This window comes from Corvus cornix, chromosome 17, assembly GCF_000738735.6.
Source record: "Corvus cornix cornix isolate S_Up_H32 chromosome 17, ASM73873v5, whole genome shotgun sequence".
Lineage (NCBI taxonomy): Eukaryota > Metazoa > Chordata > Aves > Passeriformes > Corvidae > Corvus > Corvus cornix.
In genome coordinates this window covers 1,732,618-1,759,164 of record NC_046346.1, presented here as the reverse complement: position 1 = coordinate 1,759,164, position 26,547 = coordinate 1,732,618, and the positions used below count along the sequence as shown (strand labels likewise).

The following is a 26,547-nucleotide window of genomic DNA, read 5'->3' as shown; positions in this document are numbered from 1 at the left end:
AAAGACACAGAAAGACACAAAATCTGCCTTTTCACTCAGAGCTCAGTCAGGGAACTGAATTAACAGCAGGATTAGGTCCAGAATACCAGAACAAGTGTCTTATTAAGAGGGGTTTGGTGTTACTGCAGTCCCAAGCCAGCCAGCAATCAGCATTTCTACAAGCCTGAAAGTCTTGTGAAAAGCAGCAGGAAAAATCCTGCTGCTTCAGGAATCATTAGAAGCTGAAAAGGTCAAGATTCAAGAACATTATTTTCGTATAGTTTAGAGAAGTCTGGGGTTAGAACATCTGAGGTTCCTTGGTTGTAAGGCTGGGCTGACTCCCCAGGCAAGGGGGCAAAGCCATTTTAATTCTAAGCCTTAATAATCACAGACTTACAGTTTCCTCATGTTGTTACCTTGGGTTGGAGGCTCTCATGCTTGGTCTGAGAGGACTGAGAAGCACAAATTTTTTGGACAGTCAACAATGATATGTTCAACCATTTCAGGTTTTTATCCAGCTATGCAAATCCATGAGAGAAATTTCCTACATTCGGACTTTTTTTCCTTACAACTCAGATTTGACTTACACCAAGTGCTTTTTGGGAAACGTAGACTTTGACTTGCCTGAAAAATGTAGTTGAGAAACAGCCATAACCACTCAATAATCGCTCAGGGTAATATTTCTGTACCTACCCTCATGTACCCCAAATACATGCAGATGTTTGCGTGCTCTTTCTCAGAAACTACTGGAGAATTGGGTGTGGGATGAGGACCTGGCAATTTTTCAGGCCTGGAGTATTTCTGGAAAAAAGACAGCAAGTTTAACTTCGAGTCGACTGTGGTGCAGGAAAAAAGATTGACTGCACTGAGGGATCATGCACAGAGCTTTATTCCCTGTTCTTCTTTGAAATTGCCCTTTCTGATGATGGAGGGAGTGGATGAACAGCCTGATTCCAGGCTAGTCCCTAGTCATTGCCTAAGAATGTACGAGTTGTTTTGGCAGATGCCCTGAGCAAGGAGAGGAAAGCCCCAGCAATACACATACAGAGGGAATATGGGATTTTTGTTCGAATGAATTTAGCTTCCCATAGATTTAAATGTCTACTTATAAGGCAGGACCATTTAATCTTTTGTACATTTGTTTCTTTTTTATTTGACTTAAGATACTGAATTTAGATGAGGTTTAGTTCCTACATATTGAAACTCTTAAAAGCTCTTCAAATAATTGTTCTTTGGATACTTGTTAAGCTAAAGAAATCAGTTTTGATCGGCAGTAAAAGTTCATGCTATTTTAAGTGCAATGCTATAGCTATTTTCTGTTGTATATTTAATCATTTTGAATTATATGTCATGTAAAAGATTTTAGCTCTGGGGCATTTGCCAGATGGCTGATTCTGCATTTCACACAACAAAAGAAATAATGTTTGTGTAAAGCTCTTAAAAATAGTTGGTAATCAGTATATTCTACAACGAATAGGATCCAGACCTGTTTGGAAAAAAACCCCAGCTTTTGCAGAAATTAATTTAGAGGATTTGGTCTCTACCTCTGGGCTCTGAACAAAACAAATTGTGTCTATTGTTTGCTGATTTTGTAACATTTAACAAGTTAACGGGATTGTAAATTTTACTCATTTTTATGTTAAATGCCATTTATTGCAATCCATTGATCTTTTTCTCTTTACTTTGGCTGACAAACTTATTTCTGAAAGCAGGGTTGTAAAGCAGAGAGCCAACACTGCTCTCCGTTTACACAAGTAGAGCATATGAATGTGAGTAGCCCTTTGCTTTTCTTGCAACAGCTGGAGTGCTTGTCCTTTTTACTGCTAATTCCTCTTTCTGGCATCTTTGATTCATGTTCCTCCAAAATACCACTGCAAAAAATATTTTCTCTCTCTGCCTTGGCACTCAGCTTCTTCTCTTTGCCCACAAGGCTCTACAGAGCTACCTACAAATTCACCTCCTGGTCTTGTCTCCTCCATCTCCCACATACTTTTTTCCCTTGCATCTAGTCCCAGGATATAGGTTTTTAGCCACATTCATACAATTCCAGTATTCTGGTACTTGCTTTCCAGACTCTGGGGTAGTCAGAAGCTTTGAAAAGTATTACATCCAGAAGCAGGTCAGAAATTGTATTATAACTCTTTGATCTGGATCTCCAAGTGCCACTTATCTACCTCTTCCTATTTTTTACTTAGATAGCTTTTGTTCTGATGTCAGAGCTCTGGATCTAAATACCCAATGCTTAACAGATAAATTAGTTGAGGAGCCAAATCTCAGCAGGAGGAGAGGCAGAACCCTGGCAAGATCACACTGGGACTGCTGAGTGGGCAAGGCAAATGGCTGAGCAGTGAAGGTGGCAGAGGGAAATTGAGTCTGCTTCATTTAAAATGAAGATCCCAGACTCCTATGAGAAGTTGGGGGTGTTTTCTTACCCTTCTTTTTTTTTTTCTTACTTTACCCTAAACACTTCTTAAAATGTTGGACCAATTTTCCTACCCGTCATATGCTCTTTTCATATCTTTTTATATAGAAATGTGTTAAGATCAGGCACATTTTGGATGCCATTGCAAAATTCATACATATGTCTTTCACAGTGTCAAAGTCTGCTCAGGTGACAGACAGAGATACTTGGAGACTTCTCATCTGAGCAACCAAGAATATTTTTAGATTAAATTTGGATTATATGTTTTAATCTAAAATGTCCTCCATTCAGCAAAATAGATTACGAACCAAGATAATTTATATTCCAGACTAAAGCCAGCAATGATAATATTAATATTTGCATCATGATGTAAGTTACTATGGTAATTTCAGTAGCTATAGCTTTTGCAGATATATTGTTCCTTCTGGTTTCCTGGTCTTATCTTTTTGAAAACTGTGGAAGTTTCAGTTCCAAAGAGTGGCATGCCAAGAATAACACCTTTGTTTGGGTGCTAACCATCCTATTGTGAATCCATTAAATAGGTTACACACGAGTCCTATAGGCACTTACATTCAATATACAGTTCATGTGAAAACAAGTTTTACAAGAGATGGAAAGTTCATTTGGGGGCCATTTTGGAATGACAGTAATTAAAAGAGAATGGAAGGGTGAGAATTTGTGGGTGGAAGCAAAGGTTAATTGAGAACACATTTTCTGTTTTCTTGCCAGCCTTGACGTTGGTGGGGTCAGGTGCAGTAAGGAAAGGGGTGGTAGGGACCCGGAGGGAGCAGTGGAAATGGAAGGGGTGTGCCAGGCAGAACCCATGGCTGAGATGCTATCACATGTCACTGTGATTGTGCAGTGGGAGAACACGATAAACTGCGATAAACTGCGCTAAACTGCGCTGCGGGTGCTGGGAGGAGTCAGGGATGTGAAAGAATTCAGTGATATTGTTGTTTACAATGGGCTGCATGTGCTTGGCCCTCTGCAAACAGAGAGGAAGCCCAGCTGCTGCTCAAGGATGGTGTGTTGTAAACACACCCTTCCAAAGCATGGGCACGGAAAGCTGAGCAGGGCTGGGCCTCCGGCCGTGCCAGGGCTCTGAGCGCTCCCTGGCCTGGTGAGGGCACATCCCAGGGACATCGACTGACTCCCCTCGTCGCTCACACGGGCTCTAACAGAGCACACAAAGGGATGACACCCACTCACATCTGGTCCCACCTTGCTCTTGGGCAGGGGAGGGAGCCACGGATCTGAATTTCAGAGTGCACCAGGCCTCCAGCGTAGAGACAGCATCTAAGACACCAGGAACACATACAGCTACAAAGACCTGGCATGCTCAGACAAGGTTCTAAAGGTGAGCAATGTAGGTTTTTCCCTGTTTAAGCCACTGAGTATTCTGATTTCAACACAACTTCTCGGTGGTTTCCTGGGAAAGCAATAGTTAAGAGAAGCCTCCATGACAATAGTGCCTGTGCTGACAGTCTCAGCTCTGTGCCGTGGCAGGCACCTAAGCATGCAGAGTCCTCAGAAGTCTCTCACAGCTGAGGTTTCCATAAGCAACCCAGAAACACGATAGTTAGAAGCAAATAATTCTAAACTTTGCAATATGCATTTAATATAGGAAGATTAAACGCACCTAAATTACAGTGTGTTTTCATGTCATCCCTTGAAAGCACCCTGAAGCAAGGCCACCCTGAATTTTCAGCTGTTTCTAATCCCAGATGAGAGATAAATCTGGAGCGTGGTATTTGGGGAAATCTCTTCTGCCACTGCTTTTAGCCTGAACATTGGAAAGGAGGCAAGTGGTTTCATTTTGCAGAGAGCAGAAATCCACTGATTTAAGTGGGCTGCAGCTTGAGCTTACTGTGGAATACACCTAACAGCAGTTGCAACACCTGTGTGACTTTGCTGACATTTGGAACTTCCCCTAAAGCCCCCCAAAACAAGGCAGAGACTTGCCAAGCAATATTTGGTGAGAAGAACCAATTTTGAGATGGGCTACTTACAGGAACACATTACAACCAACAGCTTTAGCTGGGTCTTATTTACCTAAAGAGACCCTCCAGACTGACCTGTTGGCTGTGTGGACAGTGTCCAACAGGAGATCAGGAGCACTTGCACCCCTGGTTAGTCACCTATTGTGGGCAGATGCTGTTTCTGGGGACCAGTCGTGCAGGTGCCTGCCGGGGTTGGCTCCATGTGCCTCTGCCTGCTTAATGAAAACAGCCTGAATTAATCACAAAAAATAACAGAGAAGCTGTCCCAGTGTGGGCTGGCTGAGGATCTCACCCACGGTATTCAAGATATATTTAGTGGGTGCTAGAATCTGATCTCATTTTTGATTGAGACACAAGGAAATAATTCAAGAGCTCGTCCATTACAATCTTTTGCTGTCTCAGTTTCAAGATTCCAATAATATGTCATGATAATAATGATTATATTTCACTGACTTGGGAAGAAATAACTGGGTAACATTTACTAACTGCACAGGGATATACCAGATTGCAGTGAAATGCTCAGACAAAGCTTTTTTCCTTTACCTTCGAATACCAGCATGGTTAGTCCTCTTTCAGCAAAGTCTGTTCCATCACTGTTTATTCTACTGAGGAAAATCTAAAAAAATGGATAAACTTTTAAAGATGAATATGCTGACACAAAATTCAGCACACCACACCAAGAGCCCCATTCCACCTAATTGTGCACAGGGTGATAATTTAGCACTGATTTAAGAGTTTGTATTTTTTTCAAATCTTTTTTAAAAGGAAAATTACTTCTGAAGGTGAAGATGTGCTTAGACAATCATATTAACATATTCAAACAATTGCAATTTGCAAAATAGTAATTACAACTCACTATCTGGTAGCATTAATCAAACTTCAAGGTTTAATTCCATTTTAAATATTGATGAAATGTGATTCTCCAATCTAACCCTGGTGTTGCAGGGTTATGGAAGCAGCCAGTGACAGAAAAAGAGGAACGTGTAGTTAACAAGCAGCTGCCACAAAGAAGGATCGGCATCTGTGATTTAAATTGTTAGCTGCACAGTCAGGTAGAGTGTAAAAAGGGTAGTCAAGAGGCTGTTAAGTCCATTGCTGCCAATTACTAACAATCAGGGAGGAGCTTTAAGACTTGTTCAGTACAATAAACCCAGTTTGTCTTGTTTCAGGGGTTACTACTGAAGAGGTTGCAGCTGCACTGATTCAAATAGCCCTAAAACTACAGTAATTATCAACCAGTCTTCTTTAGTGTAGCAAAAGTATGTTTTACCATAGCTTAACTCTTTACATTCTAATATTTCCCTGCCTCCTCTCCCATAGCCAGCCCTGGAGCCATTCTCATCTCTGGGCTGTGGTTCTTCTTCCTATCCTGGATCAATTCTTTCATTTCCCGTTACCTGGACCACGGACCAGTTGTACATCACACTGGGTTGGATGGCAGTTCTAGGGATCTACTTTATGTTGAGTCATTACATCTATTTTTCCTTTTCATACATGAAGCTGAAATTCACATTGCTCGTTCAGTTTTTACATCTGGTTAAAGTATGTGCAGGTTAAGCAGGGCTTATGGACACGTATTTAATTTGCGCGGGCTCAGATCACTGCATGAACCAAGACATTTTGGAACCAGTCTGGCAGGGCTAAGATCCATGGAGTGACTTGTCCTGGGTGCTTTCCTAGGAGACCAGGAAATCCCAGAGTGCAGAAGGAAACAATCTGGGCAAACCAAGGGTATGTTGGAAACCTGTGAAGCCAAGTTACATCTGCCTTTCTTTGTGCTTACACCCTTGATACTCAGCTGAGTGAGTGCTGTCAAAGGCTCAGACAGACTCAGGCTGGTTATTTCTAGTGCTCAGGTGAGCCAGGTGTGCCCAGCTACCAGCCAAACGTGGTGATACACAGCATCTCTAAGTTTTCTTATTCCTTCACCATGACACAAATAGACAAAAGTTTCCTTTTCATGCAGTTATTACAAGCTCAGATAAACTATTTTTTTTGGTTAAGGCAATTCCAGCTAAAGCCACAGAGCCACACAGACTGGACAACATCTGTCACAGGCTCACATCTGCAACACCTAGAGCATAGAACAAAAGCCAGCACATTGATCATGGCTTGGATGTTGTTTTTAAGAAAGCTTAAGGACCACATTTGCATTCCTGTTGCAGCCCTCAGTGGAATCTGCCCGTGAGGATTGCGTGGTCTTTAAGCAAGATTCAGTGCTCATGTTTTTAATTTCCCTTTTAGCATGTTTTTTCAGCATCTATTTTCTCCTACTTTATACCCATATTAGAAATGTGCCATTAACGGGGTATGTTGTAATGGATCTATGAATCTATAAGGAATAAAAAAGAGACCAGTGAAACACAGAAAGAGCTGAATTTAACTATTCTATCCAAATTATGAACATTTTGCAGTCATTAAAGCAAGCACCTTGGCACGTGCTTTCCTGCCTCCACCAGGATGCTTTCCTCCTTTCACCAGGATGCTTTCTGCCCTCACCAGGATGCCAGCAGAGCTGTGTGTGAGCATGTGAGCAGCACGTTATGGGTGTGTGCCCGACTCACTCAGCCAGCAATGAAAGAAAAAAGGAAAGACAAAGCTGACTTGATTCACGAGCCACCACAGTCAATGGGATTAACCCCCAGGCTTGAGGACTTGTGCATCAGAATTTGTCACATACCCCTCTGGGAACTTCTGAGCTTAACACATCATTCCCAGGACCTTCCTGCCTTTTGCATTTCAAATGCTCCTCTGTCGCTTTAACATAAAGGTACAACTCCACAATCAAAAGATCTCCATGAAAATTTGACTCCTAAAGAAGTAACATGCTTCTTTCTCCGTTTTTTCTGACCTGCCTAAGCAGAGTGCTCAGCAGTGTGAATAAATGGGACCGTGATGGTCGCAGCACCGGGGTTACACCCACTCAGCTCCGTCCTCCTCCCAGTCATCTGTTCTTTTACGTAACAAGGGCTGCCACAAATCCTCAAAATTAAGATTTTTACACACATCACAAGCAGCTAATATGAATTTGTTAAGACAGTGGTAAACACAAGAAGCAGCTTGAATATATTTCATTTATATTTAAAAAATTACAGGTATTGTTTTAAGTAATACTTCAATGTTTTTTTCCAAGGCTTTTTGAAGTTTGTTTTTCCTGGTTTACTACACAGATCTCTTTTCTCCTACACAAACACAAAAGAAATGGCTACAGAACAGTTTTTGGAGACAAGACTATTTAAATCCCTGAAATTAAGAAGCCACAACTTAACATCCACCAAGCTATTTTTTTTGTAAATCATGCACAAAATTACTATTCAAACTTTGCTGGTCAGTTTTTTTTCCTACATTGTCTTTGCTTTTATTTTCTTTCCACACTGTCATTATGCTCTCAGAATAAATACGACAGACATGAATGCTAACAAGGGACTCAGGAGTTGGTCTAAAATATCTCTCAGCCACTACATCAGCTTATCAATACCTGCCACAACATACATCTCAAAAACAGCATGGAAAGAAAAGCTGGAAGACGAGAACCTGGGATTTTACTAGAAATTTTTCTTTACCTTCACTTTTCATAAACCAACAAGGAACACAGCCAGAGTATTTAAAAAATGCCTCTCTTAATTTCTGATTGTTTCAACATTTCTCCTCCATATTTTGCCCAAAAAGACAAAATATAAAATCTGTACATGTAAATCTTGTAGTTCACCCAAGCTATGCTTATCAAACAGATGAATAATCAGTCCTTGCCACAGATCCAGTATCTCCTGCCTTGACAAATTCCCACACAACAGCACACGATCTTTTAAACAAACAAAAAAAATGTGTTCTAAGAAATGCCAATGGCTAAAAAATGGATTTATTTTTCAAAGGAAAAATGGCTTGTTTGAGCTGGACCCCAGGGATGCAAAGAGCAGATCTGACATGGGGATATTTAACATTCTCTTTCTCTCCCTTTCAGACAATGATGAGCATGAATGGATCCTTCGGACCTGCCGGAAAGCCTGGGATATAACAACTGAGCACAAACCGAAACCATAAAACAGTTTTTCCTAGACAATATTCCAGCAAAGCAGGTAATCTGATTCACAATAAGCGCAATTTGTCCTCGTGGATTTGTCTCACCCGTTCCCTCGACAGGAATATAATCTTTCTGTCATCTTTGTCAGCACAAACAAAAATGGAAATAATCATTTAATCAGTCATGCTGAGCAAAAGCCACGGCAAAAAAGCCGACTGTACTCACAATAATATTCCTGAGAGGTGTGCAGTGTAGTATGTATAAACATTATTAAGCCTGAAAACAATTTGTTAAAAAGAGTGCCTCAGATTCGGTGTTGAAGTCATTCAAATCCATCTTAATCAACATTATTTTCCCAGATTTTAGTTAGCTGTCCTGGTGAATTCCTTTCCTCTCTTTTTGCTCAGTACTTTGATATTGATTGATCATTGTAATAATGTACACCAGAGGTATTCTTTAATGACTGGTTTGCTAACTAGGAAATTATATCCATTTACTACGAACGTTTGTTGAACTCTCCTGAAGCCAGAGTTTAACAAAATAATAAAAGGGGAAAACTGGGTGGGTTGCTGCTTGATTAGTAAGCCAGAAAGTATTTAAAAATAAAATAAAATGGAATTACATCATTTTCTGGATGTAAGTGCCAGCACTTCTACTTGCATTAACTTTATTTATTACACAAATAAGACATTTACAAAGCACAACATTAAAAGTATGTAACAAAACAGACATTGGTTTTACAAAAAGTGCTTACAATTTTGTTTTACTTTTTTAAAATAAATATTAGTCTTGACTGTCCACTCATTCAGAGAAAAAATTTTTTAACCATTGTAGCCAAGACATGCAGAATTGCAACATGCTACAACAAAATGATTGGCAGATGAAATAAAACTGGTGTTTAGTTGGCATCCTACAGATAAATCACTGATAGTAGTGCAGGATTGGTTCCCACTCCCCGTCCCAATGAGTGAGTTGTGTAAGCACCTTTAGCTCGGGCATTGGGTTAACCAGCATGAGCCAGAAAAAATCACTGGTGATAAAACCTTAAACCATCCCACTTCCAGAGCTGAGCCCTGTTAGTTACCTTGTTAAACTGGAGTGAAGAGCCTTTCGCTGGCTGTCTTCAGTGGATTCTGTCTGCAAAAGGGTTTGTAAATAGCAACTGGAAAAGTTTAGTGCGTGGAGTCTGCATTGCTGCACCAGAACCCATCTGGCAATTACTGAATAAACTAAGAAAATGAGAATGACTTTAATTTTATTTTTTTTTTAATCCACAGACAGGAGATGAATGCAAATGACCTGAGATAAGGTTTGGTTCAGTGGCAACAGTCAGTGTGAAATATGTTGTGAAACAATGTATTGAATAAATTAGAAGATTTCTTACATTCTTGGTACAGTTGAGTATTTTCCATACACATAATTAGCTCTAAAACTGCACAAGCTGAATTGCTTCCAGTTTTTGCAAACAATTTGGGCTTAATATAAACAGAGCCTGATTTCTGAATTAGCAAAGCTGCTCCTGGCTACTTATGGGGGGAAGTGCCCCGAGCACAGTCTGTGGTGAGCCCACGTCCCTGGAGAGAAACACCTACATTCCCTCAGCCCCTGCCTTGCACTCCGGCCCTGCCGTGGTATCAGTTACAAACCCTTGGGCATCCAGGACATTTCACAAGTGGGTTTTTTCTGATCAAGTTGGTATTTAGCAGATACATATTTCATAGTTTCCCTTTCATTGTATTGCCATGACAGAAGAGAGAAACACATCAAACCCTTTTCTCCCTCAACAGAACAGTTGTGGCAATCTCAGAGACTGTGGGATGTCAGGGCAAGTTACAGCCTGAAGTCTCTCCTTCAGTCTTAAATGAAAAAACTATCCATTCTTTTATGGCACTAATTCCACAACTAAATGGTCATTAGGATGTGCAAGCACAAATGGAGAAAAAAGTCAGGCCCCAGTGACCCCCCAGCCCCCACAAGCATCTCAAGGCTGGCACATGGACACAGCAACCGCCTCAACCTGTGATGACAAACAGTCACCAACAGCCAGCCAAGGGAACACCCATCTTTCCCTCATTGCTATGGACAAGGACAAAAAGGACTGCACCTGGTGCAACTGGAGCAACTGGTGACTGTCCCCTCCCTGAGGGGACGCCTCTGCAGCGACGGCTCCAGCCAGGTCAGGCGTGCAGGAGCGCCTTGTCACCGGTCACACTCTGGAAATGGTCACTCACACATCGGGAGGTGACAATAAGATTTTGTGGACTTAATTCCCCTCTCTTAATTCCCCTCTCTCCTTTCAAATGTCATTTTAAATTGGGAATAGAGCTGCTGGCTGCAATTAGACAGATACTGGCCCAACTGTCCAAGGTAGTACCATCACTCTCTTAATATATGTACACACACACAGAACAATGTGTGTGTGTGTGTGTGTGTGTGTATTTGTTCCAACCAATATCAATGTGTGCTTGTACTCAGTTACTTCTCAAACCAAGAGATCTCGGTGACCTCAGCAGACGTCCCCATCTCCTCCCGCCATTTCTGGAGCGCTCCTCGTGGTTTAGCTGGAGCCATGTGTCTGGCTGCTGGTGTCACACGGAGTTCAGGGACACGGGCAGGAGAAGGCCCCCCACGTGTGCAATACGGGCTGGCCAGAGCAGAGCGATGGCTGCCCACCCGGCCCATGTCGGGGTTGATCCAGGATCTCCCAGAGAGGAAAACACAGTTCCAATTAAAAACAAGTTATGTAACAGATGGATTCCCATCTCCTGCTCCTCGGACATGGTTCAGTCATATCCCTCACTAGCTGTGGCTCAGGGTAGGCTTTCACATTCTTGGAAGAGCGGCCTCACAGACACTTCACAGCAGGACAGGCCCATGTGCTTGCGTGGAGAGAGGTTTTGTTACAGACCTGCTCTTGGCTCGGTGCAAACTGAGAAGGGCTGGCAGAGGTCACTTGTTTACTTTTCGTTATTACCATCAATGAAGGATCATTTTAGAGTCCTTTTCCTGTCTTAGGGCCAGACTGCTGAGCACTTCCTTTGCTGTTGCCGTGAGCCCAGCAGTTCTCCTGGGATGCACCCTCATCCCAGGGCCTGGCAGGACCGACAGCCGTACCCCAGCAAGGGAGAACAGGAGGGCAGAGGGAATCAGAGCGATGCTGCCAAAGGAAGATGCCATCCCCTTGCTGTCCACTTGGCTAGCGACTGTTCCCGCTGGCCTTACTGTGGTTTTCACCTTTTTAACTGGTCTCCAGTTTCTACCCAACTCTTTCCACTGACTGGACTCGAGTCCACAGCAGGGCAGAACATTTCTACACCTTTATGGGCACCTTCCAGTGAGCGTTTCCCAGTCCCAGAGTATGGATTGTCTGAGAGTTTTCTGTAGGTACATTCTGAAATCACCCATTTGTGATCCAATATGACTCCAAGGAAATAAAGTAGCTTGTTAATAAAGAACAAGAGTAAAAAACTTTAAAAAAAAAAAGATTTGGCAGATGGCTGTGAGAGGAGAGAGATATTCAGTGTTCTAAGAACAAGTCAGCAATCAAAAACTTCAGGGTGCTAAACCTGGCTCTGCCACCAACCCTCATGGTTCCTCTCAGTTTCGGACATCTCTGCTTCCCCTCCTATAAAACCGGGGGGAAAAACACTAAGATTTACTTACCTTTGAGTGATCAAAGGACATGTGATTCTAAAGCACTTTGAGGAGGAAGAAAAACTGCCTATTTCCAGCTGGCATCATGTTTTCCACTCAGTGGAGTCTCAGCTACCTGCGAGTTTCCTTCAGGAAGGTCTGTCTATGTATCAAGTTGCTGAGCCAAAAAGCCAATTTCAGATTTCACACGTGCGAGTGGAAAGAAGGAGGGATGTCCAGGAACTGCTTCACTGGTGCAAAAAGAGAATCAGGCCAAACCACATAAATTCCTCCTTCCTTTGTGCTCAGAGGTGATCATCGACCCCCCTGAGACTCAGCGTGTTCTGGGTTGTTCATATTCCCATGGGTTTGGGAGCAAGACTTGCAAGCACAGTAGAGTCACCAGTTTTGACTGTGTCTGGCACTGCCTTGGAGAGACTCACGGTCATTCTACAAGTCCACAAGAAACAAGTGTAAAATGTAACTCTGCACTCAACACACACATACACAGAGTGTCGCTGGAGAAATCAGAGCGGACGCGAGGTGCTGGTCAATGGAAAGAACTGAGAGTGCTGGATCTGAGCTTCTCCCGCGGGACTGGTGGCAGCTGCCGTGGGCTGGGCGCTGTGTCAGCGGCTGAGGGGCAGTGGTGCTGGTAGGGCCATGGACAGGTGAGGAAGAGTCCGCGCAGTCAGTACTGAAAGAGGATGACCTGGGGGAAAAACGGGAGCGTCAGCGGCTTCCAGAGACAGAGCCCTCGCGGTGGTGATGTGCTTGCAGGGAGCAGCAGAACACACTCGGGCTCTGCTGTGGCAGCCACTTCCTCGTAGGAAATCCCTCTCTGGAAGCACTGTCTGCCAGGGAGCTGCCAGCCCTGCCCAGGGAAGGAGCCGCCGGGGCCGCACTGAGGAGCCCAGGTGGGAGGTAACGGGACTGTGGCAGAGGTGCACCACACCTTCACTGTGAAACCAAGCAAAACCGGGCAGCACACCAAAACCAGCACTTCACTCATCTGTTCCGTGATACAGCAGCTACCAAGGAAGACAAAGACCACGACCAGCAGCCCTGACTGTCCACCTCACTCACTCACTGATCAGCACAGGCTCCCCAAAACACTGCACATCGCTGCTCTGCAGGTACAGCCCCTTCCCCTGTAGGGGCAGGGGGAGCAGCCACTGAGCTCAGTTCTCACCAGCCACTGCACTGGGCACCCCGAGACGAGGGTGGGGGGTGCTCCCCACGCAGAGGGAAGCACACACTCAGCATTTAAATGGTTTTCCCAGGATCTCAGCTATCTCAGCTATTAAAAATTTTTGGATGTGGGGGAAAAAAAAAGCTACTTCAGTTTTAAGGAATTCAACATGCAAGTGATTGTTTAGAAAAGGAGCTGGTTGGGGGGAAGCTCCGTGTCCTGAGAACCCTGTTCTGCAACAGCTGTGAGGCAGTAATTGCATTTAAATCAGGAGCTGCTTGCTGCAGTGAAGCTTCTCTAACAACAGCACCAGGACTGTATAATATTTTGTGAAAACTCTGCAGCTTGCTGGGCAGATATGAAAAAATGGTAGAATTTAGACTGAAAAAATAACTTTGCTGGGTCCCTGCTTATGCCCATTGAAACATAGCTCAATAAGCTGCTGCACTGAGTAGAGAGAGATCTGAAAAGAGAGGTGCTGAGAACCTCTAACAGTGAAGACAAAAGCTAAAACCACTAAGAGTTGCCAAAGGCTCAGTGTTCTCAGAGGTGCTGAGAACCTCTAACAGTGAAGACAAAAGCTAAAACCACTAAGAGTTGCCAAAGGCTCAGTGTTCCCTGAAAAGGAAGCCACTGAAACTGGGGTCCTAAATAAAATCTTCCAAGCATGTTTGAGAAATCTTGCCCCCGATAAGCCGTGTGTTAGAACAGATACTGTAAGTGCTGAACAGAAAAATATCAACATTCAGTATTGTCTCCCGGCCAGACATTGTGAAATAACATTCCTACTTCAGATATTGTAACAGCCAGTTGTTGTTTTTTTGCTTTTTTTTTTAAGCAATACTGCAATCCACAAGAAATGAATCTTTTTTGTTAACTCGTGGAAAACTGGGAAGTTAGTGCATGCTGGAGCTCTCCCCTGCTCCGTTGTTGACAGCCAGTTGCTGTTCACACTGACAACACGTGCAGGTGCCTGAGGAACGGAGCAGGACAGAGCCCAGGGCACACGGGAAGGGGAAACCAGGGAGGATTCAGGCAGGAGGGTGTGAGAGCCTTCTGTGGATGCAGGCGCACAGTCCCAGCACGTCACAACAACGAGGGGTGTCCAGTGAAAAACAAAGTGATGCCATTTTGACCAACAGTGGGTACATCAACCTAAGGGCCCCCAAAACTAAGGAAAGACACATGGGTGGGTGGCAGCTGCCAGAGGTCATGGAGAGGCAGTGATGCTGACAGGAGACAGCAGTGGCAATGATGTTACACACAGATCTCTGCTACAGGGGAGGGTAGTCCCCGCAGCCTGGAAGAGGGACTACATTTACCTTCTCACCCCTATTAGATAGTGGTCCTTCCATGTCTGCTTTGAGGTGCACTGGTGGAGCAGTGTAGGGAAGTCTACAGTGCACTTGTCCACACTGTACCTGACCTGTGGATGAGAAGAGGCTTCAGCCTCTGTTACTACAAACAACACACGCCCTCCATCCGGCACGGCCAGGCTTCCACCGGGACACGCGGGGAGCAGGAGGTGCCCGGCGGGTCAGGCAGAGGCACAGCAGGAGCCCTCATGGGCAAGGGAGGGGAGAAGCCTCACAAGAGCCACAGAGCCAAACCTCTGTCCAGGCATGACCAAAGCTGCCCCTCACTCACAAATCATTCACTGGCACCGGGAACTGTCAGGGAAAGCAACTCTGCTGTTCTGAGCAGGAAGGAGACCACTGACCACCGAGCCCCACGGGGCACGCTCACACCTCTTCCCCATGACACAGAGAGCGCAAGAGGGCCAAGGACCAGTCAGGTAAAACCCAAGCACTGACTTTCCTGGGGGCGAGGTAATCCCAAAGGCAAAGTTAATCAGACACAAGGAGCAGGAGCAGCATGGGCACCAGCCCTGCACCCTTAGCACAAGGAAGGTTTTGCCACCGCCTCTCCCGGGCGCTGCCCCCGCCCTGCCCCGGCCCCGCCACCGCCTCTTACTTTCGATGTATCCGTGCAGCGTCACCATCCGGGCCCGCTCCGGGCTGCTGAAGGGCGAGTAGTGAATGTCGTCGGACAGCGAGGAGGGGATGCGGGACGGGGGCGCTCCCGAGGGCGGCACCGTGTGCTGCGGGGTGTGTTTTTTATGGCGGGCTCTGCAGTTTTGAAACCAAACCTGGAACAAAAGCAGCGAACGCTGTGACAGCTGAGAGACGATTGGGTTGGAGTGTGGTCCTTCGCCAGGGTCCTTGGATGGGGGTCTCTTCGAAGTGTTTATGAAAACTGAATAAAATAGAGAAATCTGCACTTCACCAGCTTCCACAGGTTTGTTTTACACTCAGCAGAGCGAGAGGAAAGTTGTGTATGCAAAGCTTTGTCCCTGCACAGCTTCCCTGCAAATGATGGCAGCACCTTTCAAGGTCTTATTTAAATTTTAATCTGTAGCCCCAGCTCACCTGGCCTAAAAGCACAGCTGAGATCAGTTGGGACACTTGAGCACTGGCAAAGAGAGAAACAAGAGCAGACAAAAACGAGTAGGAGCTTAAACTAGGACAAGTTGTGACTTTAAGAATGATGCAAACAATATTGTTTCAATCACTTGTGGTTTATCATATTCAAAAACCCCATCAGCAGAACATTAAAGCTGAGGAAGGAGGGTACTGTGGTGGGATACAGCCATAGTCTGTGTGAGCAGCAGGTATGAGATCTCTGATCAAATCTCACTACTTTTAATTAAAGGAGTAGTTAAGGAATTACATCCTAGAGTTAAAACATGCATGGAAGTGGGGTTTTATGCTAAAGAGGTGATCTGTTTCTTATGCTCTTATGCTCTAATTTTTGAAAGATAGCTGGGACTAAAAACTTTCTCCAGGACTGAATGAAGACCAGCTCTCCAAGGCAGAGCACACTGGACCACAGAGAAGGAAACAGTCGTAAGCATTTGACAAATTGTTTCCTGTTCGAAGCGCCTTTAAAAAATATCCACATAAAAAATCACCCAGTGTGCAGCCTGCTTGATCTTTAGCTAAATGGAGAATCTCAACAACAGAGGCTCGAGCCAGATTTTCACACACAAAATTTAAATGTGTCATTGGTGAAACAGTCTTGGATGAAAGCTTAAAGAAATTTATTTTAATCACTCGTGTTTTTATTGTATGCAGAAAGTATGTGAGCAGAACATTAAAGTGATGAGTACAAATGTCACCAAGAGGTAAAGCTGGGCTGTCTGTGAGCTGGGAGTTGCAGAGGGGACATTTCTCTGTCCCTACTGCACCACTCGCCCTCCCCTCCCAGCTCAGGTGCGGGGACTTCCCTGTCACTGTGTCCCCTGGGGCTGCAAAACCCTTTTTTCTTTAAACTTCTTGATCCCAATGCTTCCTGACGCTGGTGAACCTTGCCTGCTCATGGCAGGGCCGGCTGCCGGGGAAGCTCCCGCACTCCGTGTCAGCGGCTGGGACAGAGCACAGCGCTCCAGGACCCCGTACAAACGGCAGCTTTCCCACCCAGAGATTTATTGCAAATTGCTGGGGCTGTTGGGGCTTTGATTCATTGCATCATAAGAGGGAAAAACAAATAGAAAACCCACGAGCGAGACAGAGAAAGAATGGTGCTGGCATCGAATGGTGCTGGCATCGCTGTGGCAGCAGAGGAGCCGCTGGGTGCTGCATGGCCCGGGGTGAGGAGCCACGGGGCTGTGAGCCCTGGCTGGTGCCAGCCTTCAGGTGCCCCCTCCCTGCCCTGCCCATCCCTGCCCTCACCTGAATGACCCTCCGGCTCAGCCCCGTCATGTCCGCCAGCTTCTGAAGCGTTTGTGCGTCGGGGTTGTTGTCCTGAGCAAACTGTGCCTGCATGACCTGTGGAGAGAGGAGAGAGGGGCTCAGGGTGAGGCTGGGGAGCCACGGCCCCTCCCAGCCCCCCGGCCCTCCTGCCCGACCTGCAGCTGCTCGGCGGTGAAGGAGGTGCGGGCTCGCTTGCTGGCTTCGGCTGGCTGTCCTGCTCCGAGGGCACGGCCCCTTCCAGCGTGATCCCGTTGCCTACAGGAGAGAAGCCCTATGAGCCACAGGTCAGAAACCCACCTGCCCCCCTGCCCCCTCTGCGTGCGGCAGCTGCTCATCTGGGGGACACCACACCTGGTGGCATCACAGTGTGGGACACCCACAGCATCCCTTGCTGCAGTGGGAGCAGGAAGAGTGGAGCCAGCACTGCCACTCAGGAGCTGCCCTGGGCTGCTGAGCCCCTCCACACACAGGGAAGGAGAAGCCACCATTCCCCAGGGGTTTACTGTTGAATTAAGAAAAATGCAGCAAGTGGTGGAAGCCACAGGGAATAAGGAGAGACAGGAGCAGGAAAAGGGTCAAGGTAGTGTGTGAGGGCAAGCACTGATGTCCCACTGGCCTTGACTCACAGTCACCACTTGGCCACATCCTCCAGGGAGCAGCTCAGAAGGGACCCCGTCTCTTCCAGGCTCACCAACATCCATCACTCCTGCCCCTCGCTGCTCCCTGTGACCCTGTTTTCCCTCGTGGGCACAGCCTCCATCAGTCCTTTCGTTTGCTCAGAGCATTTCAGTGGGCTCTTTGCTCCTTTCCCCAGCCCCAAATCATCCCAGCACCTGACCTCCTCTTCCTCCTGCATCCCAGAGCAGCAGCAGGAGCAGCACCATCCCCACGGCCTTGGGGTGGCCACGCTCTGAGCAGCAGCCACACCAAGGGGGACCCTCCAGGGGGGCACTGACCTCCCCCTTGCCCAGCACGGTGTCGGGGCAAGCCCAGCCGTGCTCATGCTGCTGTGCAGCCTCCAGGGACAGCGTCCAGAGCCAGATCCCTCGCTCTTCACTGGGGCCCTGCTGCAGCCCTGGCTGCTCTGGGCAGTGTAGGTGAAGCACCACTGAGGAATGGGCAAGGGAGGGTGGCTGAGGGAGGGTGGCTGAGCAGGGCTGGCGCTCATCCCGCTCCCAGGATGCGCCTGCACAGCCCGGCGATCGCTCCACAAGCTGGACCGGGCTGTGATTGTCTTGGCTTGAGTTGAAGGACTTTCTCATATAGTTTGACTTGTTCTTTCGGATGATGAATGGGACTCTGACTTCAGCAACATCTGTTTATTTTTCTTGTATGTAAAACCTCATGTGCAGAAGAAATTGCTGGGTAATTACTGGAGGGGGGAGTGCGGCCCTCCAACTCCACAGCAACTACAGCCCTCCAAAGTGATCCCACCCCCTTCTCAAAACCTCCTGGACACAGGTAGTGACACCTGACACTCACCAGGTGCCCCAGCACTGCCCAGCACTGGTGCTCAGCCCACACCAGCAGGTTGTTCCAAGCAGCAGCAGCAAACCCACCATCCCAGCCCTCAGCTGGGGCAACAGCTCTGCAGGAGTCCCCAGTGCCAGACCCTGCTGTCCTCACACCATTCTGCTCCCGCAGGACACGTGGCTTCTCCCCCTCCATCCTTGCTCCCCATCACTCCCTCATGCCCCCGCAGCAGCTGACCATATGGACCAACATGCCGCGAGCCACGTCCGAGCTGGGACCCTCCCAGCCGAACTGGGCACTCTGTTTTCATCCTCTTACTCAAACACAGTAAACAGAAACATATTATTTTCCTGTCAGGTTGTTAATGGTTTCCACATGCTGCATGGGCCGGGACATGGCGTGTCACTCCCTGTGCCCACCATGTGCTGAAGTACTTTCTACCACAGGACAGGCCCTGGTACTGCCCGGCCTCCCTGAGTACCACTCTGGATTTACCCCACAAATTTGTTCCTCTGAGCATCTCTCTGGGCACTGCCGTGCAGGAGGATGGGGAAGGGACAGGAGCTGCAGTGCTGCGTGACCTCAGTGTCACTGAATCGATTGGGACAGTGGAGGCTGGCTGGCCATGGTGCAGCGCTGTCCAGCTGGGAGTGGCACAACCCAGGATGGGCAGGGTGGGTGGAAAATGATGGGAAGGTTTAGTCAAATTGCCAATCCCGCCTTCTACATTTATGACTCACGGCCTCAAAATCCCAGCAGCTTCCTCAGGCACTGCATGTGGGGCAGTGCAGGACCAGGCACTGTCCCTGGCATTGCCGCCGGCACACAGGTCTGCCACGAGCCGCAGGTGCTCCCAGCACGTTGGCCACCCCATGAGCCCTCCTGCCAGCACAGGGCCTTGTGCTCAACATCTCCCAGGGCCACCCATCACCACTTTTGGCAATGATAGAACCGACCCCAACACCCTGTGCTAAGGGTCAGCGCGGGGGACAGTGACACCCTGCCCGGGCCGAGGCCGCCGGCGCTCCGTACCGTTCTCTGCCGCTCGCTTGAGGTTCTCTATCATGGTGTCGTAGTGGATCCGGCACAGGACCTTCTCCTCCACCAGGCCGAACTCCTCGCCGGTGGAGAGCTGCCGCTTGCAGGAGAAGCAGGCGAAGCAGGCAAGGTGGTAGGCATTGCCCCGCGCTCGCCGCACCCAGTCGCTGGCGTAGATCTGCCTGCCACAGCGGGCACACTTCGTACCGAACCGGCTGCGGAGGAGAAGAGGCAGGTGAGGGCAGGCAGGGGAGGGCAGGCAGGGGAAGGCAGGCAGGGGAAGGCAGGCAGGGCGAGGGCAGGCAGCACAATGCTGGGTTGCAGGCACTGCTGTCGATCCCATTGCTCACCCTGACCACCCCAACACCCACAACACCCATTCGTGGAGAGAGGAAGTGGAGCTGCCCCACCGGTGGCTTTTCCCGTGACAGCAGCGTGGGCAGGAGTGGGGTGTAACTCACTGCAGCCCTGAGGCGCCAGACGCGGCCGAGGCGCTGAGGTGACGCAGCGCCGTGAATCAGCTTCCAAGCCCGTGGGTTTTTTATTTTGATAACAGCCAGTGTGAGACTCAGATGGAAACTGTGTCAGAGCTGGTTCTCTCCCGCTGCCATAAATCAAACCATGTGTGTTCTCCTCACACGTACAGGCGCACACATCTGCTTTTCCCCCATGGAGGAGGTCTCCTCACTGTGAGAGGATGATGACTGCGCTGGAATGAGCTATGATGGAAGGTAGCTCATCGCAGTGAAGAGGCAACAAGACAGCCAGGATCCCCTCACCAGGTGATTGTGTGAAAAACCCCATTCCCATCAGGATGCTGATGGCCAAGGGCAGGTGATTCACAGGGGGTGACAGTGTCTGACATGAGGTGCCAGGCCTGGCCTTGGTTTGATTTCTGCATTCAGTATTACTGCTTAAAAAAATAAAGGCAATGAGCAGCAGCGAGAGCATCAGGAGAGAAGGGAGCATCTCTTCTGCCACCCCAGAGGTGGTTCTGACTCCAACACAGTCACTGCACTTCCCCACACAGCCCCAGAACTGCCACTGCCGCCTCAAGCTCCCGAGGGCTCCAGCCAGCCCCTCACCACAGCAGCTCCAGCATTTCTCAGTGCAGGCACAAAACACCGACAAGAAATAACCACAACAAGCAACAGGAGAGACCCCGCACCTCAAACCCTTCAGTTCAGTGGCCAGAGCAGCCCCAGGCTCTGCAGACAGGCAGAGACAGAGCCCAGGTCAGGCCATCACAGCCAGTGTGCTGCCCATGCCTGACCCCACACCACAGAACTGCTGCCCACCGTGGGCCCAGCAAGATGTGGAAAGACTGTCCGGTGCTGGGATTACTAACAGCAAAACTATTTGGGAGGAAAATAAGGGTCTAAATTTTTAAGCCTGACCATAGCTGACCAAAGAAGAAAAAAAAGGGACATTTCTGTGCTGAAATTATACAGAGACTTAGCTAAGAGACTTCACTAATTTACTTCAGATGGGAACATTGTAAACTGACTTTGTGCCAGCTCGTTTATATAAACGCACAAACAAAAGAACTGTATTAATTTTTTATTTAGAAATAAAGATCATTCCTGCAAATTGAATTACTTTGAACAATGTGCTATGTAAACAGTCGTACTTGCTGAACAGTATCAAGCGAGGGGCAGGCGTAGGGAGCTAATGGCACGTGGTGATCGCCTCTCCCCGCTCGAATCCCAGCCCGCGGGGGGAGCACATCACGGGGATGGGGGAAACTGAGGCACCAGGCACCACACAGAAAAGGTCACACATCCCCATCACACGTCAGCTGGGATCTGGGGGAGACACCCAGGCATCTCCCGAGGACCAGGCAGGACCCCCAGATTGGCAGCGGTGCCCAGGGAGCAGGGCAGGGCTTGCCGAAGGCGCAGGGACTCGTGTGGCCATGGCAGCAGCACAGGCAGGGGCTGATGCCGCTGTCCCTGCAGAGCCACGGCATGAGCAGAACCTGGAGAGAGGCTGAGGCTCAGCAGCACCGCGGGCACGGGGCTGCACAGCCTGCGGCACCCGCAACCACTGATGCTGCGCCTGCGGCTCTCGGCCAACTCCCGGCTGCGGCACCGCTGCAGCCATCGCGCTCTGCGGAGACAGCGCTGGGGCCGGGCACAGCACCCACCGTCACCCAACAGAGACTGTCACTGCAGGGACAACCACCGTGGCACCGCAACTGCCAGGGACACAGGAATGGGGAGAGAAATGCCTGCGAAAAGCCTGTCCTGACCCATCACCACTGCAAATAACAGCTCAAACATAACACGGGCTTTAGCTCACCGTCCTTGCAGGGCAGTGGGAGCCCGAAGAGCCCCATCTGCTCGGAGCAGTAGAGCACCAGGAGAGGGGTTCCACATGACTCCTGCCTGGCAGGGACAGGGATGGGGATGGGGACAGGGCCGCACTGTAGCAAGAGACAAAGAGCCAGAGAATTTATCCAAGCCCAGAACAGTGGCACAAGCTGGAGCATCACCAGCTGCTATCAGAGCCCTGCGTGCATGGTTTGTGAGTGAATGCTCTCCCCAAAGGTTAACTCTGGGGATGGAAACTAACTGCAATGTTACCAGGAAAGACTCATCCCAGAGAGACTCATCCCAACAAGACTCATCCCACCTCCCCCAGGGGCGGCCGCATCATCTGGGTTGCGGGAACAGCAGAGGTGGGAGGACGCCCTGGTGCCTCCTGTCTCTCCCACGCCGCTCGTACCCCGGTGCCACAGCTCCTTCAGCCCTCCTGTCCATCCCTGCCTGTGGGGACAGGGCAAGAGGCACCCAGCCCCAGGGCCACTCACAGCTCCAAACATTCCTGTCCCCTCTTGGGTCCACTCTGTAGGAAGCCCCTAACACAGCCCTCAGAGTCAGCTGCAGCTCCCAGACATCTCCCCAGTCTCACAGAACAGCAGCAGTGCCTCAGCGAGGATTTCACACTGAGCCACAGCAATGCCTGAGAGGGAGCATCATCCCAGAGGGACATAAGAGCAAGGGGTGAAGATCACCTGAGCCACAGCCCAGCCAGTGACCCCAAGGTCACATGCCTACAGACTGCCCACCGAGGTCACAGCAGGGCACAGCAGGAATCACACCAGGATCATGCTGGGCCTCCGGGCGACCGGAGCCGTGGGAGCTTGGCTGTGAGCAGCCCTTGCATCGCCCGGGAACACAATGTTCTGCTCAATGAGCTCCAATTTTAATTTGGTTCTCCTTGAAACGCTGGAGCCTTAGATGCCAAATGTAATTATTTGACAAGACACAGGAAACAGCAGCATTTGCTTAAAAATGCACGAGGCCATGGATTCACATCAGTGCCAGCACATACACAGCCCCTCATGGGGACAGAGAAAGGACACTTGGACAGAGAGGGCCTAACCACACTCCCCGTGGGCAGTGGAGCTGGGACATGACAGCCCCGTGCCTGACAGCCTTCATCCTCAGCGTCCCCCAACAGCCCCGGTGTCGGAGGAACCAGCACTGCAGCCACAGAGCATCCGTGTGACCTGTGCAGAGCATCCCACTGCCCCTTCCCTCTGCCTTGCTCCAAGCACCACACGTGTTAGGATGGGGTTTCTGCTTTGCTTTTAAATAAACCCCACACATTTAATGTGCCTCAAATAATAGATAAAAATTTAAAAATCCATCCCGAGGATCAGGTTTACCCTGTGCCACGCGCCGGGTTCCACTGACTGGAGTCAACAAGACGCCAGCCGGGATGCTCCCAGGGCTGGGCGGGTGCAGGAGGGGGCCGAGAGAGCGGACAACGAGGCCAGTTTGCCAGGGGCAGCCGGAGGGATCCCAGCCCTGGCGAGCGGCTCCCGGCCGCACACCGGCACCGACGGCGGTGGCTCAGCCCGGCGGGTTCTGCCACGGGAGACGGCGGGAGCGACCCCCTCCTGCCACCCCCGACCACCGCACCGGGGCCGGCCAGGGACTCGGCCGGGAGGCGCAGCGATCCCCGCGGGGCCGGAGGGAGCGAGGGAGCTCCGCGCCCGCCGGGCTCCGAGCGCCGCCGCTGCCGTCGCTGCCGCCGCTCGAAGATTCACCAAAATAAAATAAAAAATCTCTCCAAACCCCCACCTTTTTTTTTGCAAAAGACAAGTGCGGAGCGCGGGCTGGGAGCCCCCGCGCCCCCCGAACGGGCACCGCAGGAACCGGGAGCATCCTGCGGCGGCTTCCGCGATTTTCGTTTTATTTCCCTTGGCCCCGCCGATACCGGCGGGCAGAGCCCGACTGCTCCCAACGGGGAGGGGGTCGGGGCTTCTCGGACCGGGGATCGCGAAACAGATTTGTTTTAACACTATTATTTGCCACATTTGCTCGAAGGTCATTTCGAGGTCCCAGCGCTACTTTAAAACCGCCTTTGGAAAGATCCGTTCTTAAAAACAAACCAAACATCAGCGGCACCAGAACGGTGATAAACGAATGAAAACGCTCAAAGTACCCCAAAACAGCACCGAGGCCCCGGGACCCCTTTGTGTCTTTCTGTGTTGAGTGGGGAAAATTTCGCTGAAATTACCGAAAATTGCAGTTTGAAAATAATAACAACAACAATAATAACAGTAATAACAACAACAAAAGCCACCACAGGGCAGGACGCAGAGCACCGCAGCCTCGGGACTGACCCGGTTCTCTGAGCCCCGCATCCGCCTCCGTGAGCCCCGCACTCCCGGCGGCACCGCACCGAGCCCGGCGGGGGCAGGGGCTGAGCTGTGGAAAATCGGGTAGTCGCAGACCCTTTAATAAAAAACACCGGAGGAATCTCTGAGGTGTTCCCCCGAGCTCCCCTGCCCGCTGTCGTCGGGGCAGCCCAGAGCTCTGCCGCGGCCGGAGGATGCTCCGAGCCCCCCGCGCCCCGCCGGGGTCATTCCCATTTCCTGCCCGCCATTCCCCTTCCTCCCGGGTCAAACAGCATTCCCTCATCCTGGTAGAATGGGGAAAGTCGGAGAGGGGGTTCCAATGTTTAGTTAAACCCCAGAGAGGAGCTCAAAATACTCGGTCCCCTCGTGCGAGTCAAATTGGGGGAAAATTCGTGGTTTAAGGTTTAGAACAGAAAGACTGTCGAAGCCAGAACATCCTCCCTGCGGGACAGGCTGCCCGGGTGTGCGAGTCCGGACCGAGCCCCGGGGCCGCCGCCGAGCCCCGGCCGGCCGCAGCCGCTGCCCGTCGTTCGTTTCCGTTCTGTAACGCGCTCCCGCCGCGGACGCTCCGGCCATTGCGGGCCCACAGCGCGAACAGGGGTTCCCCGAAAGCCTCTGGGCACCGCAGGCTGGCAGCACCTATTTGCCCTCCGGCAGGAGCCGGGACGAGGCCGTTCGAGCCCCGTTTCCCCGCCGCGGGGCCATCCCCGCCGCGCCGCACCCCCGGAGCCGGGCGCGGTCGCCGCCGAGCCGGGAGGAGCAGGGGCTCGGGGCGGCCCGCACAGCCCGGCCAGAGGGCAGGAATCTCTTCGAGCGGTTGTGTAGTTGCACCCCAAACTCCCTTCCTTCCTTTCTCCCCGTTTCCCGAGGGTCGTCTCCCACCCGGCTGCTCCAGGGAGCCCGGTGGCTTTTCCAAACCTTCCCCACGGCAGCGCCGGAGCGGCCCCGACCCCGCGGCAGCCGGAGACGGCTGAGACCCCCGGAGCGTCCCCGGCCCGGTCCCTACCTGAAGTAGTCCATCTTGCAGAAGATCTCCTTGTTCTTGATGTAGCAGCTGTGCTGCTGGCGCAGCGAGGTGCGGCACACGGAGCACTCCAGGCACCGGACGTGCCAGATAAGGTTGTTCACCTGCGGCAGAGAAGGGGCTGAGACCCGGGGCCACCCGCCGTCCCCCGCCGCCCCCGCCGCCCTCCGCCCCGCTCACCTTCAGCAGGTACCGGTCGAGGATCTCCAGCCCGCAGCTGGAGCAGACGTTTTTGCCGGCCGACGGCGTGGAGGAGGAGGAGGACGGCGGGGAGCAGACGGACGGCGTAGAAGGGGTGCTGGGAGCTGAGCGGGCGTCCTCCTTCTCCAGCGCGCCAGGCAGAGGCTCCCCGTCGGGCTGCGACTGCGGGCAGAGCCGCCGCGGGGCCGTCAGCCGGGGCCCGCCGTTCCCCGCAGGACCGAAGCGCAGCTTCCCGCCGGCTCCCCGCAGTCCTCGGCATCCCCGGCCCGGCGGGTCCGCACAAATCCCCGACATCCCTGGCGGGACCCCGTAATCCCCGGTCCCGACGCGTCCCCACAGCCCCCGGCCCAGCGGATCCCGGCGGGTCCCCACAGCTCCCGGCACCCCCGGCCCGGTGCGTCCCCGCGTTCCCGGCCCGGCGGGTCCCGGCGTGAACCCGCAACCCCCGGCCCCGCTTACCATGGCGCGGGAGTGCTGGTCGAGACAGCGGGCGCTCCCCTTGGGCAGCGGCTCCGGCGGCATCACCTTGATGGAGAGAGCGGGAGAGGGAGGCTGCGGCTCCATGCGCCGGGCGAGCGCGGGGCACCCTATATAAACCGCCTCAAAACAATAAATAAGAACTTTCTAGTGGCCATTTAAATCCTTTGCAACAAAAGCTGCGTCTCTTTAATGAAGCAATTTGAATGTGGATTGAATTCTCCCCCTGCCTGCACTTAACCCGGGCCTCTTGAAGTAATCGCTCGGTTCCCATGCGAGCCAAGGCGCTGAAAAACCCCCCAAACTACCTGCAATTAGAAATTGCCGTAAATGCCCGAGATAAGAGGTACCAGAGTGTCAATTCCGGCTGTCAATCAGGGAATCCATCAGGCCACCCAAAGAATTGCAAATTTGATTTTTTTAATGGTAGTAATTAAAAATCGAAATTCTTCCCCCTCTCCCTCTGCCGAGCACAAAACGCCCCAGAAAACGCCGGGATGGAAAAATCCACCCCTCTGGCGCCGGAGGCAGCGAGCGGCCCCGGCCCCGGCCCGGCCCTAGCCCCGATACCGGCCGCCGCGGGGAGCCCGGCCCCGCTCCAGCCCCGCTCCCGGCCCCGACGGCAGCGGCGGCGGCGGCAGCGCTCACCTTGCCCGCCTGGGCGCCGGCCGGGGCGCGGCGGCC

At 50.6% G+C, this 26,547-nt stretch overlaps 2 protein-coding genes across 2 annotated transcripts in view; one reads left to right on the top strand and one right to left on the bottom strand.

Annotated features, from left to right (window-relative positions):
• The window catches only part of MORN5 (MORN repeat containing 5), a 14,652-nt gene extending 4,845 nt beyond the window's left edge, over positions 1 to 9,807 (top strand). The window contains exons 5-6 of the mRNA XM_039561754.1: positions 8,363 to 8,477; positions 9,700 to 9,807. Of these exons, the coding sequence (XP_039417688.1) occupies positions 8,363 to 8,442 (80 nt within the window). The 3' untranslated portion in view covers positions 8,443 to 8,477; positions 9,700 to 9,807. The remainder of the gene's footprint in view (positions 1 to 8,362; positions 8,478 to 9,699) is intronic.
• On the bottom strand, positions 8,862 to 26,547 carry LHX6 (LIM homeobox 6). The gene is given in 11 exon segments (XM_039561753.1): positions 8,862 to 12,767; positions 14,570 to 14,673; positions 15,222 to 15,396; positions 16,979 to 17,074; positions 17,155 to 17,195; positions 17,198 to 17,254; positions 19,505 to 19,725; positions 25,168 to 25,289; positions 25,366 to 25,548; positions 25,846 to 25,911; positions 26,512 to 26,547. Coding segments are annotated over 10 exon segments (1,083 nt in total). The 5' UTR covers positions 25,909 to 25,911; positions 26,512 to 26,547; the 3' UTR covers positions 8,862 to 12,746.